General features: G+C 39.6%; 2 protein-coding genes across 7 annotated transcripts in view; one reads left to right on the top strand and one right to left on the bottom strand.

The window, feature by feature from the left end:
- ACYP2 (acylphosphatase 2) overlaps nucleotides 1–3279 on the bottom strand; it is a 37146-nt gene extending 33867 nt beyond the window's left edge. Inside the window, exons 1-4 of one of the 6 annotated variants that reach the window (XM_035322130.1) lie at nucleotides 3114–3214; nucleotides 2588–2604; nucleotides 1106–1215; nucleotides 659–768 (exon numbers count right to left, since the gene is read on the bottom strand). In XM_035322130.1, coding sequence (XP_035178021.1) covers nucleotides 659–768; nucleotides 1106–1114 — 119 coding nt within the window. In that variant the 5' untranslated portion in view covers nucleotides 1115–1215; nucleotides 2588–2604; nucleotides 3114–3214. Of the gene's footprint in view, nucleotides 1–658; nucleotides 769–1105; nucleotides 1216–1672; nucleotides 1791–2587; nucleotides 2605–2737; nucleotides 2906–3113 lie in introns of those variants that run through there. The other 5 variants (XR_004749534.1, XM_035322128.1, XM_035322126.1 and 2 more) reach the window with 5 other exon arrangements.
- A 6504-nt stretch (nucleotides 3280–9783) lies between these two features.
- PSME4 (proteasome activator subunit 4) overlaps nucleotides 9784–18602 on the top strand; it is a 75524-nt gene continuing 66705 nt past the window's right edge. The window contains exons 1-2 of the mRNA XM_035321196.1: nucleotides 9784–9876; nucleotides 16349–16447. The gene's annotated coding sequence lies outside the window, so the exon portion shown is untranslated. The remainder of the gene's footprint in view (nucleotides 9877–16348; nucleotides 16448–18602) is intronic.

The following is an 18602-nucleotide window of genomic DNA, read 5'->3' as shown; positions in this document are numbered from 1 at the left end:
GAAATGAGAGCCTTTCACGTGTCCGTTCACATACAATTCCTCCCTTTACATGTGGAAGTCCAGCAATTTATCATCAAAAATACGTTTATTTACATTTTATCTTCCATGTATCCAAGCCCACACAGGTAACAAGTGAAATTAACTGGTTTCTCCCAAGCATTTTACTCTAGAAAATTCAGTCCATATCTCAATGTGTAACTTAATTGTACTTCAATTTCAATTCAGCATTGCAACATTTATTCCCATGTCAGGGGTGTCTTCTTCATTTCCATCTTAAAATGAAGAAACAACAATTCAAAACAACTTTTTATTTGCTCTGGATATCACAAACAACGTACATCAAAAGCTTCAACATCACTGTCAATTTACTGTCACAATCCATCTTGCTGACCCTACTTGAAATTGTTTAACAAGAAAATGGAAGTTTTCCTCTCCCTTTGTAACAGCTCTTTTGCCATCTCCTCCTTGAGAACATGCCTAGTCACATTAGTCTAATTTTGCAGCTCTGCTACAAGATATATTAGATACTAGTTTCCTGGTGTAGTGGTAAGTAAGGTTTCCTTTAATGCCGTAAACACAAATAACCTACCTGTCATTTGGGATTTCAGATGCTTCTGTAAGTGACAGTAGTAAGACTGAGAGAAACAAATATACTTACATTGCATTTACTTTATCTTCTGGGCCTTGAACTTGGCCTGTTACTGTTCCTTGACTGGTATTTTTAACCCAGCCAACCACTCCTAGCTTCCTAGCTTCCTCTTCTGTGTACTGATTTGAAAAATAATGAGACAATAATCAGTGCCAGCACATACACCACATGCATACCATGTAAACCATGTTAAACCCCACTTCCATTTTCATAGCCTTAAGACTGAGACTTAAGAAAAACAAGAATCCATAGATTATGCTCACACTCAAACATTAAAACATTCCTGTCAGCTCTGCAATTGCAGCAGAAGCAACCAGCTTTTGAACAAGAATTAGATTTCACATATACATAAATACATGAGTTAATTCCCATGTTGGTTTACATTAACACTTTTCTTCAAAAAAAAAAAAAAAAAACACAAAACACCACAAACTGTATAATATGATGGCTTCTTACCCTGCTCATAATAAAGCCATCCTGCTGCTTGATGTATCAGTTGAATATGCACAGAAATCTTCCGATACTGTGAGTTTTTTCATTCAGAGATCAGCCAAAAACTTGCTCTCCTTGTTTAAGGAATTTTTAAACACTTTTAATCAAAGGACTCTACTAATCCAACACCACCACCTTTTACTTAGTTTTCTCTAGCTCCTATCACTGCTCATTTGCCTCTTCAACAGTTGGTGTCAAGCTTGTTGCATGCACAAACAGAAGTGTTTTTCCTCATGTTTCATTGTAAAACCTTTCCACCTGACTTTTACCCTTTAAATTCTAAGGATCTTCTGCTGCATTACTAGCAAAGGCAATTATAGCAGCAAATGTAAGGAACTTCCAAGTCCTGTTTTCTGAACCTTCTTATTTTTTTATGTACACACAAAATGTATCTGCATAGTTTTCATTTGTACCTGAACCCTGAAATGGCATGGAACAGAAAGTATTTTACAAGAAACCATTGAATTTTTATTCTCTGCAGGGAATAAAACCAGCTAATACTAATATTAAACAGCTAATATTTTCATTCACCTCAAATTTATTGAGATTAAAAGGTGCTTCTTCCATTTTCCTTCATGCATGTTCAGTGATGAGATGTAGCCCATGTTCTCTTTAGACATTTGTTCTAAATGCCAACAGCCAAACTTCAGCTCAATAATAACTACACTTCAAAAGAGAAAACAGATCTGGGGGTAATCTAGGCAATGAAAAGGTGTTGCTACCCATGAAGAGTACTTTTCAAGTTGATTACGAGCACTTTTTCCCTAAGAAATTACCCAAAAGCATCAGAACGCAGCCTATCATATGACCTGCAAACACACACTTTCTGCTTGATAAAGAAAAATTAAAGGCATACTATACTGTAAACCTCCATCCTTCTCTATTTTGAACTATTTCACAATACATAAATTATGCATAAAAACTTTTAGGTCTTAAACACAGCTCACTAGGTTCACACAACACTTTTGAAACATGTTTCTTGATTTCTGTCAAGTAGAAGAATTACCTGCTACAAATTCAGAGCTGGTGGAGAACTCTGGCTGGGTCAGGAGCCCCAGCAACTGTATCACAGGAAACATAAGTTCCTTAAGCATTGGTACTGTAATTACCAGTAGGAATGTAAGCTAACATCCAGAATTTACCTCTATAAACATTAGTATGTTCTAATGCTCACCTTTCACAATCCAAATATAATCTTTAGAAATTACTCTAATATAAACAACACATTAATAAGCTTTTAAAAATATTTTACTATAAGAGATGAACAAAAAATTTTTCCTCTTCAATCTGCTTGCAATACTTAACAGTCTAACCTAGAACTCCATCCATCAGTTGATTATGTTTATAGTCTGCAAAGCTGCTGCTGCTGCTGTATTTTTAGCCCTGGAAATACAATACTTTGAAGTAGGCTTTGAAGTAGAACTGGTAAATCAGATGTTGCCTTACCATCCTGAAACAAACACCTAGAGGAGAAAGAAAAAGAGTAAAGTGAAAAAAAAAAAAAAAAAAAAAAAAAAAAAAAAAAAAGTAAGGTTATCTTATAAAAGCCTATTCCAAAAATACATTGACTTCACAAATTTATTGTAAACTGTATACATGTCATCTGTGGTCTATCCGCAGGGAAACTGCAGAGCTCTGTGACTCTGAGCCAAATGCAGAAGACGGCTAGGAGATGACCTCGACCAAGCGGTTATTTCTGTTAAAGCGGCTAGGGGAACTCCCTAATGAAGACAGGAATAGCCTTTGACCCTTTAATATTCACTTCAGTTTCGCTGCCAACCCGAGGAGGGAGCCACCCCCGTCCCTCTGCGAGCACGGAGCCGCGCTGACAGGAGTTTGACAGCGCAGCCCTCGCCCCCGGGCGCTGACAGCCGCCTCCCCTCAGAACGCCGCGATCCCCCACACGACGCCATCGCCTCAGCCCCGCCCGGCGCCGCACATGCGCAAAGCGCCGCCGCCCCGCGCCCCTCACCTTGCACCCGCCCGAACACTTCGTAATCCACCGATTTGAGCGCGCCCGAGGCCTTCCCCAGGGTAGACATGGCGGCCGCCGAGCTGTGCGGGCCGCCCGGACGGCAGCGCGCGAGGCTCAAGCTGCCCCGGAAAGCGCCCGCCCCGCGCCGGGCGGGAAGGAGCCACGGGCGCCTGAGGGGAGGCGCGGCCCCGTCACAGCCACACTCGAGATGGGGCAGGAACGCCTTGCGAGGACCAGCGAGGCTCCCTCTCCCTGTGCGGGCTGGCGTTTCCACACAGCTGAGCCTCCCAGCTCGAGCACCCCGCACACAGGTAACTTGCCTTTGCCTTTTTCAGGGGTTTACACAAATCGTTCAAACAACACAATTTGTCATAGGTGAACTGAGGTAATTTTGACCAAGATGGTAAGTCAAGTAGTTGAGAGCTAAAAGCCACCAAATAGAGAGAGCAAAATGCCACCAGAATAGGAAGTTTGTCTTGGGTGTTGTCCCTCCCTAGCGGGGCTGTGGGACTGACCTGTCTTCCAGCTCATAAAGCTTTCAGACAAAACATTAAAAGCTTTTCCTTCCCAATTTTACCCCATGTGGGCAAAACACCAAGGCCAGGGAGAGGCTGGACTCCAGCTGGAGCACCAGGGCTTGGAGATGGAAAAATTACCTCAGGTAAGATGTTCAAACCTACACAGTGATGTGTATTAGTCCTCACATTTTCCTTTACAAACCTTTCCAAAACGTTTTTAATGTAGATGTAACATACAAAGATATAAACCAGGTACAGTCTCTAACCAGATGTCATGGATTTTTCTGGCATGTCACGTGGTTTTCTACTCTGTGTTTGCTTTTTCTTAAAAGAAAAAGTCTCTTCAGGCTAAATATTGCATTAGAAACAACATTTAATTATCCTTGGTTAGAAGATGAACTCAGTCTAGAATCTTTAGTCATCTGCTGCCATCTATCAACACTGAAGAGCAAGACAGGTCAGAAATAAAAAGTTAGCCTATTTACAATATAAAACATTGCAACTTAGGCCTTGAAACCAGAGCTTATTCAGGTACTGATTACTGGAATCTGCAGAGAGCAAACTGTAATGGCAACTTACGTTTTTAATCAAGGGAATAACTCTTACCTTTCGAGTAAGTTTTCTTGATGTGACTCAGGTAGGCTTCCTCTCGGCAGCACTAGCTCATCCTCAATATGGAAATCCATTCTTGTCACAGTCCTTGAGAATTCTGGCCCAGAGATATATCTGCTGCCCTCTAATTTTATTTGTCAGTTAATTTTTTCATCAGTTAAAGCCAGTTTAGGATTTTTCTGATTTGCCATAAGAATATCTTGCCATTCTTTCACTAAATGACACCAACCTTCTCATTATTTCATAACAGACACCTGAAAAACTCCAAAGATACCATGAAACCCTTTATGTTTTTACAGTCCCAAAAGTCAGTATCAGTAATCAAACAGTATTCAAGTACGCTAATTAGTAAGAGAGCTTTAGCATACACTATCTTAAAGCACAGACGGTCTGTATGAAGTCAATTAAGTTTTTTTTTGCCATTCCTCTGCCAGCTGTAGTGATGTTGGCTTAAGAATCAGCTGATTGCACATCCTACAGCTACTTGCAAGAAATGCTAAATATCTACATATGTTATAGCACAAGATACATTCCTTAGTTACACTGCAGAGAAATGCAAGTGATTATGAACACTTCTTCCAATGAACAAACTTTTGTACTGCTAGGATGAACAGAAAATACAGCGCCATAACATCTGTAGATCACTCCAGCAATGAAATAGACTCTTCTAAACTTCTGCCAGCTATTACCATGTGTTGTATTTAGCTTGCTACTCAGTAAATAAAGGTGACCTTTTTTATTACTAAAACAAAGCTGCAACGATCACAATTAATACATGAAAGAGAAGTTCCAGGCTGCAGTGAATTCCATGGATGACCATTATGCTGTCAATTTACCCAGGCCTTTTGTTTGCTCACAGCAGCTGCTATTATACAGTTTCTCTTTTATTTCTCCATACTAATTTCACAATAAGCTTTCTTTTCTGACCATTACACGTTCTTGTTAATTTAAATTCACATCAGCCAGCTTTTATCTCTTTCAGAAGACATTGTTTTATATTCATCGGTCTTTTAGCTTCACATATATAGAATTAATTTCACTTGCAGCATAGTGTTCTCTAGGAACAATTATTCATGGACCTTAGGCTTGCATAGAAGAGATTTATCGTGAAAGCCACCTAGAAAGTTGCTTTACTTGGCAAAAGTTTTGCATTAGGTAAAACACTGTTGTAGAGAAGACTAATTTCATCATTCAGTCACATATTTGTACTCTGAACAAGAGTTTGAAGAACATCTCTAAATACTAGCTCTAAGCACAGTATAGATCTCCCAGTATCCTATTTTTGGCTATAGCATACAAGAAAGGATAAGGAAGTGCTCTAGAAAGTAGAACAAAGAGCCATAACACTAGAACTAGAGACTCACATGCCTATGAGGTCAGAAGGGTTCAGCCCTGAGCTTAAATAGGGCTTCAGGACCAAGGGGCAGAGGGGATGTGGTTGGCTCAGGTGAGCCTGGTCAGGACAATCAGAGCTATGAGCCCTCTGGACCCTGATACAGAGAACCATCAATTGCAATGCTTAAAATAAAAGGATCTTTTACTTAAATTTCATTTTAGTTGATAAAGATATTTTGGAAGTTGTAGCTTTGTTATTTATGTGTATACTGAATAGAAAACCATTATAAGCTTATTTTTCTTTGAGTACCCATTTCTTCTGCTTTCTCTGTGGCTGCCATTTCGCTCCACCATATACATTCAATGTTTTCCACTCCCAAAGTCACTGTCTTTGTATTTATGCAGATGTTCTATCAGGTACATGACCTCCAATGTTGCTGTTTTAATTTATTCCTTAACCTTCAGCTATGCTCCTGTTTTTTCACCATTTTTTATTTATTATGGTTCCTTCTCAGACCTGTCAATTCATCTTCACAATCTATAAACAGTTAACATTCCTGACTTCAGAGTTCTTCCCTCTCTCTGCCATCCACTTATTAGCTGAAGTATTTATCTATTTTCTCTTTTTTTTTTTTTTTAGCATTTATGCTACCCTTTTTCATCAGTGTTTATCCAAAGTCCAAACCTGACTCACTTACAAGCCTGACTCACTTACAAATGGTACCCAGCAGATTCTGATCTTTGTTATCACAAAGATAACAAGGGCTCTGTATAAAAGAAGCTGCTACACCTATTCCCTATAAAGGCCTAGAGAGTAGTAAGCGCTCAGAGAAAAGGAGTAGAAACCATGTAAGTTCAATTATTTATCTTTTATAATTTTTGCTTGTTCTCTATTAAGCATAGTATATGCAGCTCCTATTTTAAAACATTATTTTTTGTATTTATTTTTTCAGATAAAGGCTAAATTTTTCTTTTCAGTAGTTTTCTCTTTTTTTCAGTTATTCTTTTATCATGTCTTCTCCAAAACTATATTCACTCTTACAACTTATTTTAAAATAAACTTTAAATTTATTAAAATTGCAAATTAAAATAAAACTAACAGGACTTCTGACTTTGCAGAGTCTACTTCACGTTGTACAAAACTCTTTAGGGTCTTTATTTATGTCCTAGATAGATGTATTAAAGTCTCCCAAGGTGTAATATAGGACATCTAGGAAGTAAGAGATAGTCTTACATCTATTTTCATTTTTCTGTGGATCGCTGACTATCAGCTGTTTTCTTCTAGGGGAAAAGATAGTCCCCTAAACACCAGGATTAGATTTCAAAGCCTGAAGGACAAGATAGACCTGTGGGAGTTCTTAAAGAGCTTTTGTCTGTACTATGTAGGATGTATAAATAACACTATGCTGGGCTACTAAAGAAAATTTTTAAAAAATATATAAAAAATAATATATTTTATTTTCTAAGCAGTAACTCAAGACAAGGAAGTGTTCCTAGCTCGTAAAAGTTTTGATAATACCATTACTACTAGTTTATAGTCAGCTTTTTCTAGAGGAAACTAAAAATGAAGTATAATGCATGTAAAAATATGAAATGGCTTAGGCTTTGTATGCCTTTTCTTGTTATCTTCAATGACGCAGTTCCCAGCATAGTAGCATTTTCATTGAGAAGAAAAACTACCGTTGTGCAAGGCTTAAGCTCTCAGCATGAGCTGATGACATTTCCTGAAGTATTTCTGCGTTCAAATAAATATTCTCAACTGTAACTTCTTTTATATGCTGTCTTCCTTTAGCTGTGGAGAGTGGAAAAGTAGGAAAAGCGTAGAAGAAGGACTTCTCTCAAGAGAAAGCATCCAGATGGAAAATTAACATGCCTAAAGAACAAAGGAGTGCTAGGCAAAAATGTGTAGCACTCTTAATTTTGAAATAAAACAATATAATAGAAAATAGCTTACTTTAGCTGTACCATAAGCAAACAAAAAGCTACCTTGTGCTTTTAAATGGTAAAACTCAAAATTTGGGTGTATAAATCTTGGAAAACTTGCTGCTTACTGCAGAATACTCCTGGCACAGTCAGGCACTCTGGTTACTGCGCTTATCTTCTGATCCATTGGAAATGCAAAGACCCAAAGCAGCAATCAGATCTGGGTGGGGGGACCCCACACCTGTGCAGAGGCCTATTTAGGCGAGCAGAGTGCTGTGCAGAGGAAGGGTCATGCCTGCACAGATCAAGTTACAGGACTGCAGCCAAACTTTGTCCTAAATTTGGGACCTAATGGGACATAAATTTGTCCCCCTTGTGCTCTAAAAATCATGGACTACTTACATAAGCAATAGGATAATAGATACAGAACTGTGCACCTATTATTTTAGTGTGGCTAGACTACTTATGGCAAGTTTTTTGTTGCTGTGCTTGTTCCAAATAGCTACTCTGAGATCCTATGTATAGTGCAGTGTCACACAACAAGTTGTATGGAAGGTTGTTTGCTTTGTTAGTTGCCTTTTATTCACTATGCCCTGATTCTGTCTAGGGCATTAAGACTTACCAGCAGTTTTCTTTTAAACTTTTTTTTGTTACAGCAGTAGTTCCCAAAGTAATTGTTTGTGATTCAACTCACAGCTTGTTAACTTGTTGACATCATATATAGATGTAAATATTTAATAAAACTAAACTTATGCTCAGTTTTCAGTGTTTTTTCATTGTTATGTCACTATAGCCTTAGTTTAACATTCCTTTACATAAAGATCTAAGGCAATAAACTGCTAAAACTCCACCAACAAAATCACAGGCAGAAAATTCAGATTTCTCACTCTCAATTAAGCTGTGAAAAGTATTTTTGCTGCTATAGGAAATGAAAGAATCCTCAGGTAAGTCAGTTCAAGTTAATAGTAATAAAAACCCTGATCTGAAAACCTAGTAGGGAACTTAAATGCTCAGTAGAAACAAATGCTTAATATGAGGATATCAGCTGTCAAGACTTTTTAAATCACAAGGTGTTAGTAAATAAAACATGAGAACATGAACTGGTATTTCCTGTAGCAAAAAAAATCTGACAGGTGTGACTGAAGCTATACTATTGAACTCTAAAGCGTAAAAATCAGAGTGATATCTGGGGTTAGGTCTGTTAGTCTTTTGCTGCAGGAATAGATCAAAGAAGTCTCAACTTGGTGGTCAAGACTAAACACAAACTCACCTACTGTAATGCCTACAAGCATTTAAATTCATTGGGTATCATTTCAGAAGGTAATTATAACTTGAATTTAGAAGCAGCATATGAACCAAGGAATAATGTAACTATAGTATTTTAATTTTGTGGATCAAAGACTTAGGAGCTTTATGCAAATGAGGTTAGATCATAAACTAACAAACATACAAAAGCATTATTCTGGAAAATTTTATTCTGTGTGCAAACATAACATTAATATATAACAACTTGGCAAGCCCCTCTTTTGGTATTGTCTTTGGGACCTCTGTTCTACCTGGATTAGTACTTAATTTAAAATGTCACGCTTCCTGAGGTTTTACTGAACATCAGTGGGATCGAAAAAGGAAGTGGGAAGGGACAGGGACTAGTAGTAGACGGTGAGCCCAGGCTGTCCTCTTATATTTGGAAGAGTCACGTTAGGAGTCTTAGTCTCGTGGTTTGATAGCAGAGCAGAAGGAGGTCTGTCTGAGATTTGATTAAAGAAATATCCATGCACAGGAAGCACATTAAAACTTAAAGAAAACTGACTGAGGTGCTGCCAATGGTTATATTTTCTCTTCTTATGCAACACAGTGAGGAGGAAGAGATGTGGTCATTTAAAGCAGTTCTTTATTCCTGTTGAATAAAGCGAAGTTTAAACATCACCCTTCCCACAGCCATTAGAACAATGATGTCAGATTTTTGTGGAGGATTTAGGGCTCTGTAAAAGAACTAAGAAAGCACGAAAAAGTGTGGGTTGGTAAAGAAACGGTGTATAATAGAGGTGGGTTGACAGCTATTACATTTTGCAGTACTGTGAAACTATTTGATTCATTCTCATTAACTGCATTAGCCCACTATTTGTTCTCAAAAGCAACAAAGAGAAGGCCTAATTAGTATTTCAGAATCTTGAAAAGTATCGGTGCAACCAGTGTCATCAGATATTTCAGTCAAGTCTTCCTGGATTGATTATAACTTGGCTATGGGGAAATGTTATTTCAGAATCTGCTTGCCAGTTCCAATCACATGAGGGGACTATGTTTTGAAGACAAGAACTTGTAACAGATTTGGTGAAAATCAGCATCTGGTTGAAGGAAAATGCTTCTGAAAGGTGGGTTGAAGCTTTACAAACACATCTCATAGTACAGATGGTACAGGTGGGACCTGGGGTTTGCCAAAGGTAACAAAACAGGAACCCTACATTGGGTTCTTTTGTACTCTTTTCTCTGAGTTAAACGGTTTTTATGCATAGCTAGAAAGGTCACTGTTGTGGGGCCCAGATTTCCATTGATTCTCATACTGCCCTGATGGTGTCTTCCCCATCCCAACCCTGTAGACGTATTTGTAGTTTTGATAAAATGAGAGGAATTATCATGATTTTTGTAGCAAGAATTCATGCTTGAGATCTTCTTGAATACTTCCGAGAAGTCAGTGGTTATCTGGAAAAAGGTGGATCAGGTTGATACAGTATTTTTAGATTTTCAAGAAGCTTCTGACAAAATTCTCTGCTTAATTAAGCTTTTATAAGGTTAAAGTATTTTGGTGGACTAATAACTGAAGGAGCAGTCACAAGATGAAGGAATAAGTGGAAAACATTCACCATAGAGAAACCGTTATTGAAAAAGCTACCAAGGAAGTTCAGCAGGGATTTATTCTGGGTTTTGTCCAATGTATTCTTAAATAATCGGGGGGAAGGAATAGTGACTGGATAGCTGACTAAGGGTATTAGATTACTTTGGGTAGTAAATGTGCCGCTGCAAAGAATTACAGAAGTATCTCGTTATGCTAAATGAGTGGGCATTAAGAAGTCAGATTAAATTGCGTTATTAAACAAAGTATTGTTCAGAGTGGAAGTACATGAACCAATGCAAATAGTGGTGGCTTCTGGAGTTACTGCAAGCAGCTTTATGAGCAGATCAATGTGCTCAGGGACAGGCAAGAAAGCCCCTTATGGGAAGAACATTTAAAAAAAAAAAAAAAAAAGTGTTAACAGAGCATAACAAAAAAGAGCCGTATGCTGCTGTGCAAACCCTGGCTGTACCAAATAGCCTGTTCTAGCCATTCCTCGCCTCAAAGAAACAACAGGAAAGGCAACAGACAAAAACAGTTGGGATGATCCAAAGCCTGGAATGGCATCATATGAAGAGGGACTAAAACTAGTATTCTCCTGGGTCATCTTGAGACAGAAGAGCATTTGTCGGTCCAGCTGGGGATGTCACACAGGTCTGTATCATCATAAATGGTGAACTGGTGTCATTTCTCATCTGTGAGAACTCATGGGCATTAGAAAACTACTGGGTGACAAGTTTATGCCAAACAAAAGGAAACAACGTTCCATACAGTTCATATATTGGAAACTGCAGAGCATTATGATGCCAAAGCATAATGAGCATTAAAAGGCGGATGAATAAGGGGATGAAAAACCTATTTAGCGCTATTAAACACAATGACACAGCCTGTGACTCAGGATCTCTGTCTTCTGCGAGCTAAAGAAAATGGAGAACATACAGAGAGGAAGTAAAATTGCATGCATGCCCAGATCTTAGTCTTTAGTTTTTAGTCTCGTTACAGGAAGCTGTTCTTGCAGATTGCTGCAGCAATGACTGACTGAGGTCAGTCTTAAAGACACTAAAAGCTTTCCTGGAAAAAGAGTTGTTTGTGTGGGCTGGAGAGAGAAAATGGCAGGGAGCCTGGGAATCCAGTGGAAAAGAAGAGGTGAGCGTGTAAGTTTTAAAAAATCAAAATAAAAATTAGGGAGCTAGAAGGAGGTAATGTACAAAGCAACCCTGACAGTGTCACCCACTCCTGGAGAGCTGGGGATGCTGCCCTGCAGTTTGTGCAACAGCATGCTAGCATTAGAAACCCAGGGATGAGTTTCAGCTGGCATAGCCTTTCTCGTAGCCTACAGCTCAAGGGCCGCAGCTGATGTGATGCAGAGGTGTTATGCTGGGTTCCTAAAGCACCAGCTGTTGTCAGCTCTGGAAGTGACCCTGACTTGGTGAGACCTCTGGCACCCCTGACGCCACCCCAAATTCCCTTTTCTTCCAGCTTCCCATTTCAAAATGCCTGCTTTTCAGAGATGTTCACTTGCTGGGGACAAATTACTTTTGGAGCCTGCCAGGCCTCCTGCTGGTACTGTGCCAGCTGCTGAGTCCCTTACTCCATGCAAAGAGGTCCAGAATCTCTGAGGACAGCCATTTTTCCAATCACGTCTCATCAGACCTTTGGGTCAGCAGATTATTTCATGACATGGTTATAGGATTTTAGCATGCATTTGGCAAAGCCAAGAAAGCATGAATCAGATTCTGAATTCATCTGCTGCAGTGTTAAAAGGAAAACACATGGTTGTTGCAGATAGTGGTATCAGTATATGCCTGAGGAAATAACAGTTAACGCCTACTGCATTGTCCTGCTGAGCTCTCTTTTGAGATTACAAGGTATCTTTGCTCTTTTTGTTCAAGACAGATTCTTGTCTTTCTCACTTTTGGTTTTTAAGCCTTCTTAGTTCTTTCACCCAGTTCTTGGTACTTTGCCCAGCAGAAGGGCAGCTTGTGGTTTTATGCTAAATATGGCTCAGTTTTCTAGCAGGCTTAGGCTTTAAGTTACAACACAGAAATGTGGCAAAAGCAACTTTTCTGTCTCCCTGGAGCTTCTCTGAATTTACAGTCCTATTGTGTTCTTTAATTAGAACATTCCTTCTATCCTAAATAGCCTTTCTTGACAGTTAAATTTCCAAGGATGTTATGAAGTGTTAGCTCATACGTTGTTTCACCTTGATTTCTTGTCAGTGTGACACCTGACACAATAACCCCACCACCACCAGTTTACAGTTTCATGAATCCCAGTTGTAGTCAGGGTGACCTGCGTTGCTGTAGTCCCGCCCTTGACAGAATTATACTTATTATCCCCATGCTACCAGGATAGAAGGACAAACAACTTTCCAGGTTAGGCCAAGTGAATGTTAGACAGCTCTCGCTTGTTTCACGTGATCCTCCCAACAGTTTGTTAATATGCTGGATGTCTCCACAATGTCCTGTGAGAGAAGCTGCTGCTTTAGAAGTGTGCCAAAGTCTACCATGCAGATTCAGTGCATAAAACCATGCAGCCAGAAGCAAACTATAAATAGTCCTTTAGAAGGAGAGAAAGCATTGGTTGCTTAAGGGAATATTTAAGTAAGCTTGCCTCCCTCCCAGAACTCATAAATATTTTAAGTATTTCCGGTCCACGCTTCAAAACAGTGAACAAGCAATCCAGTGAAAGAGTTAAACCTGATCATGTGAGCTACAGTCATGACAAACAACAGTTGTTTTTCCTCAGCGCTGCTTGAAAGAAGGCTGAAAATCTGAACAAAGATTTTTGGCTGTTATTTTATTCATCCTGGGTTGGAAAAACAGAGCTTTTTTTTTTTTTTTTTTTTTTTTTCCCTCCTCCTTTTAATAGACACTGGCAAATTTCTTCCCTTAACCAGAACAACATCCAAGACCTCATGTTTTCAGCTAATGCTAAAATTCAAAAGGGGAGAGACTGTAGATATCTTAGGATGAAAAGTACTTGTTCACAGGTTCGATCCCTCAGAGATACCCGAAGTGGCTTTGAAAGCTTTTCTAACAACATTAGTTTTCTAATGTTGAGAAGCACAGCAAGTTAAAATTTCACAGTTTGTTCACATTTTGAACGATAAGTCCTTCCCAGAAAGGTTCTGTCTAGTTACCATTTTGATCTCCTAAGAATTGGAGGGAGACTGGAAGGAGAGAAGTGAATGGACAAACCAAAGAATTGGGAACTGTGGGTGAAGATGAAACAGAAACCTTCACCACTGAAAAAATACCATCAGAGTTAGTCAAACACTTGGGGCAAGGTCTGCTGCAATTCTGTTTGAAACTGCAAGTACATAATGAGCAGCGTCTATGCAAGGGATTGCAGGCTGCTGAGGGAGTGTTTCCTTGATTTCCTAGAATGGCAAAATACATAGAACAGACCTTTGCAAGCTGGCTGTCATCATATATTCTTCAGTAGCTGATTTTTGTTTGGCAGGATGTTGGGACAGAAAGATCCACGTCTCAGTGTCTCTAGGGGAAAAAAAAGTAATGCCTCTTTCCCCAGAGTTGCCTACATTTATTTCATATCAGAGGAATTATCATTCATTTCAAACAGCAATGAGTAATTTGGGAAGATATCAGCAGTAAGCTCCTTATAATGAGGTTCAAGTCTATTATTTTTCCTCCCTGCAGGCACAGCAGTTTCCAGGGATATCTTCAGGAGTTTCAGATATGTAGAGGGAATAGACTGTCAAAGCCAAATTCTCATGTGAGGATTTGAGACAATTTTGCTTTCTAAATCTTAGGCAATAAGACGCCTAAAGAGAGCAGGAGGTGGAGGGGAAAAAACAATTCTGCTATAAATTATTTTACCAGAGAGAATTTTGGTCCTGTCTTTGCGCAGACAGTGACTGTACTTGTAAGAACAGTTACCCACTAACTTTAGCTATGAAAGAGAGGAAGCCTAACAATATCTTGTGAATTGATATTGTTGAGGATGAATTTACTGCCCTAACTCATAACAGAACCACCAAGAATGGAAAGTGAAGGATGGCCATGTTGCCTGTGTCCTGTCAGCCCTGTCTATGTAGTAAAGCTTTACAAGTTATACAGGTCCCCATATTTTAATACTTCAATCCCTTCACAAGTGCCTTTTATTCTGTTCAAACCCTTTCCCAAACAATGTAGAATGACCTGAGAAAAGTTCCATGTGTGCATCTAAACAGGCCTTATGGAAACAACTGTATCAGCATGCAGCCTGCGTGCTTTAGATCATATTGAACATGCCTCCCATCCAACCTGAAACACATAACGGAGCATTCAAACAGCCTTATTTTAGGGACCTAAAATTAGTTGCTCTGAGTCACGCTTTAGAAGAACCTATTTTTGTCCCGTACTATACAGGAAGCTTAAGTTCCTTGGCACTTCATTCAGATGCTGTCATTGCTCTTGCCCCCATCCTCCAAATAGGTAAACTTTTTTAGAACATTTATGCAATAGGTGTATTTCTAGTTTGTAGTCTGTAGGCTCCTCAAAATGTTTCTTATATTTGGGCAGAGCAGTGTTTCTCAGTTTTTTAAAATAAGGCAAAAGAGGTAACATATGTCTGCAGATGAGATTTTTCTAGCTATTTTTCAAGCAGAGATGTGTTGTTTTTAAAATCTGTGCCCCTGTTTGTTTGATTAAAACTAGTGATTTTAATTGCATTCACACACTTCAGAAGATTGTTCAGAATGACTAATCCTACTGCCATCTTGCTCATTGTTCCTCAAGAAAGTAATAACAGCAGTTGAGTTCCTAGGGGCAGGAGGAGAGACAGGCAGCTGTAATTACTGCTCTTCGCTGTTTATACGCACAAGGAACTGCTACTACCCAAAAATCATTAGAGCAACTCTGTTTCCCAGGGGCAGGGGAGTAAACACTTTCACAGCAAGCTCTAATTACAGCCTTTTCTCATGTCCTCGTCTTGAAGGGATGGAGTAGCTCCTTGCAATGAAAATGGCCTTGTTAGTCTAAAGACTTCAACAGATTACAGATGCTTCTTCTGGGAGAAAGTATGTTGTTTCCATCTTGCCTGAAATTGGGTGAGCGGGACAGCAGCAGCTTCCTGACTGCCTTTGGTGTCTGTTGGCATCTGCTTTGGGTGACCTACCAATTTAGAAACACAGGGATGAGAAAGCCTAAGGATCCTCATTGCTGACAACATCAAAAGCAAGCCATTCCACTTCATTTTTTTAGTGGTATTATGAAGGTCCTGTTGGACTTGGTTTTCTTTTTGAAATTCTAAAGTATATAGAATTCTGTCACTTAAAAAAAATCGGATTTTAACTTAGGTACTTTTAAGTACAGATGGGTCACTAAGAAAAACATACATGTAGGAAAAATAGTTGCTTGAGATGTGAGACAGTAGAAACCGCCGTTAAGGTTAAGTGGCAAGTTTCCTAAATACTGATGACAACACTGGTGTTATTTGACCTAAAGTAGCAAGCTGGCCAGCAAGGGAACATGATCAAGGCGCAACGTGACTTAAGCCACTGTTAACAGTCAAAATTTCTCATGAATGGGAAGATTGTATTTTTTTTCTCAACTACAACACTTGGATTCATCAATTCTTAGGATTTAATGCCAAAAAAACAACAGGTGGCAACCATATTTAAGTTGCTCTCAATTCGTATTCCTCCTACTTAATAAGAGAGGAAAAAGCTGTTGATGAAAGTCGCACAGACTGGCTCCATGTTATGAAAGCTAGTCCTTCATCATATGACTTGGGGACCAAATGTACTTTTACACACTGCTGCAGCCAAAACATATTGCAAACTTGAAGAACAAATGTATTTTTGACTCACTTGGCAAAACGTATCATATTTTTCCTTTCAAATTGCAGAATGCCAGTGTACCAGGGGAAAAGGATTAGTTTTTTAATAATTAGCAAATGTAATTAGTAAATGAATCAACGCACAGAAAATACCTTGAAAATGCAAGGACTGTAAGTATGCTTACTCTTATAATTACAGATAGACTCAATCTCCTTTTTTCTCATTTCAGATTCTGAAAATGGGAATAATTTCTGAGAATAAGGGGGTCAATTAAGTTGGTAGGATGACCAGGTGCTGATAGCAAACTTTGCACATTTTTGCCTGAAAGGTAAGTGTTTATTGTGGCGGAAAGCAGTTGTGTGTCTGAGGTACAGTAGTCACACACCCTTGAGGTGGTTTGCTGGTTCAGTTAAATAGGCTCCCTGAGGCTGGGGGTGCTTATCCACATTGCAAAATACTTAAAAGTGTGTGAAAAATCAAGCTTCAGTTTTAACTTGAGTAAGAAAGGGCGGAAACTGCAGTACTGTTTTGTGTGTGTGTGTGCGTGTGATAATGTAGCTATGAAGCAACAGAGTGCAGCTTTGAAGTTCCTTGTGTATCTGCCAACTTCAGTTTCAGAAAATTGGACTATAATTTTGATTCTTTCTCTCCAAGTCCAAACAAACCCTGCATGCTTCAAATTTAATAAACACTTTCCCACACTGGCAACTGCTGTTAGAACAAACCACTATCGCAATCAAGCAGAATAATTGCTTATAAATGATAGAAAAGAAGTAATTTTAGATTTTTTTTCAGCTTCAAAGCACATCTAGAATATATTAAAATATTTTTACTTATCCTTAAATGTGCCTAAATTTATTACATCTTCTGGGCCAGTAACCCTACTTACCATTGTCATGTGATAGAACTATTCATTTCATAGTGTTCAGCAACACCTTTTGCTTGTTCCTGTTTTCACCAGCAGAACAGTAAACAAGATGTAGTGCACACAGAAATTTGATCATAATCATGTTCTATTTTTAACTCAGGCCAGAAAGGAGAGAGATTCTCACACAAATTATTTTGCATAGGGTAGATAGGATGCCTCTGTGAAAGATGGCAATAACCTCCAAAACACACATATACATCATCTACAAGAACATGTGGTAGAAAATGTTGTAGGAATGGAAGCTCATTGTAAAAGTACTGAGCACAACACAAAATCATTGTCCTTCCTCTATTAAAACTGTAGTTCTAGGAAAGCGGGAAAAGGTAGAATTAATTTTGTTTCTTCAAAAGGCTTGATTGACCCTTTGTAGTACTTCAGTTAAGGGAAATTAGCTGAGTATTTTATCCTGCTTTCATCCTATAACCCAGAACAATTATTTTCAGTGAAGCATTGAGAGTTATTTGATGCATTTAAGAAGTGATCATAGACTTTCACTTTCCTGAGGTGTTACAGTAAAAATATTAGATGGGAGATCTACAAAGTAGCACAGAGCTTCCTTTTGGTGCCTGGGAAAACCTTGTCTATATAAGGCAGCTTTTGTAACACTTCGCTTGTGAAGAAAGTTACAGTGCTGATTATTTTGTGATGGCTGTAAATTGAGGTAGCGGCACTCTGCTCAAACAGGTGCACGCGAATTATTTCCTGTTGCACTGGATTGCAAACAGAAATAACGTCTGTTACAAAGGCACATAACAATATGGTGTAAAGGTACTCTTCAGGCAGATGCCATGAGAATGTCTGAGTGCCATAGCCTTTGTTTATCATACATGGGTTTTCTATTACACTTCTCCTCTTTGTAGTATGCTCCATCGTTTCATCATTTTTTTTTCTATCAAATTGTAAGCAGGGCTAATTTGAGCATAAAGACGAGAAAACAGGATTTGCCCTAGTCCGTAGCCCTAAATCTAATACATTTGCAGCTGTTCATTGTGATTCTTGAGAGGAAATTCAATTAGCAATTATATTTAGGCGACAGCTGGAGGTAACAGCTATCTGCACTCCTTGTTATCACGTATCCATCGCAGGCTTCCTCCTACACCCACGGAGAGCAGCGGCAGGCCCGGGCAGCGCGGAGCTGTGCTTTACCAGCATTTTTATTTGGAATAAGCCTCTTAGCCGTTAGTTCTGCAGCCAGCCCCGTGACTAATTAGCCCCGGCACCCCTAAGGGATGAGGACCGCCGGCCGGTTCTCTTCCCCCGGCAGCAGTTGGTGGAACGTTACGTTAGTAGGTTCGGACCGCGGCCGTTGTAATAAACTGTATTATTAAAGCGCAGAGGCACGAAAGAAGCGAGCTGGAAGCACGCCTAGCCCCGCTCTGTGACTGGCGAGGCGGCCTGCAAATGGCGGCGGGGCGCGGCGCGGGGCCGCCTCCCCTCAGGCGCGGCCGGGCCGGGAGCCGCCTCCCTCAGCCGCCGCCGCCTTCCGCCGCCGCGCCGGAAGGGAACGGGGCGGAGCGCGGCCGGCAGCCGGCCGCTCGGGGCCGTTCCGGGCCAA

The sequence above is a fragment of the Oxyura jamaicensis genome, chromosome 3 (assembly GCF_011077185.1).
Source record: "Oxyura jamaicensis isolate SHBP4307 breed ruddy duck chromosome 3, BPBGC_Ojam_1.0, whole genome shotgun sequence".
NCBI lineage: Eukaryota > Metazoa > Chordata > Aves > Anseriformes > Anatidae > Oxyura > Oxyura jamaicensis.
This window is presented reverse-complemented; position numbering and strand designations above follow the sequence as displayed.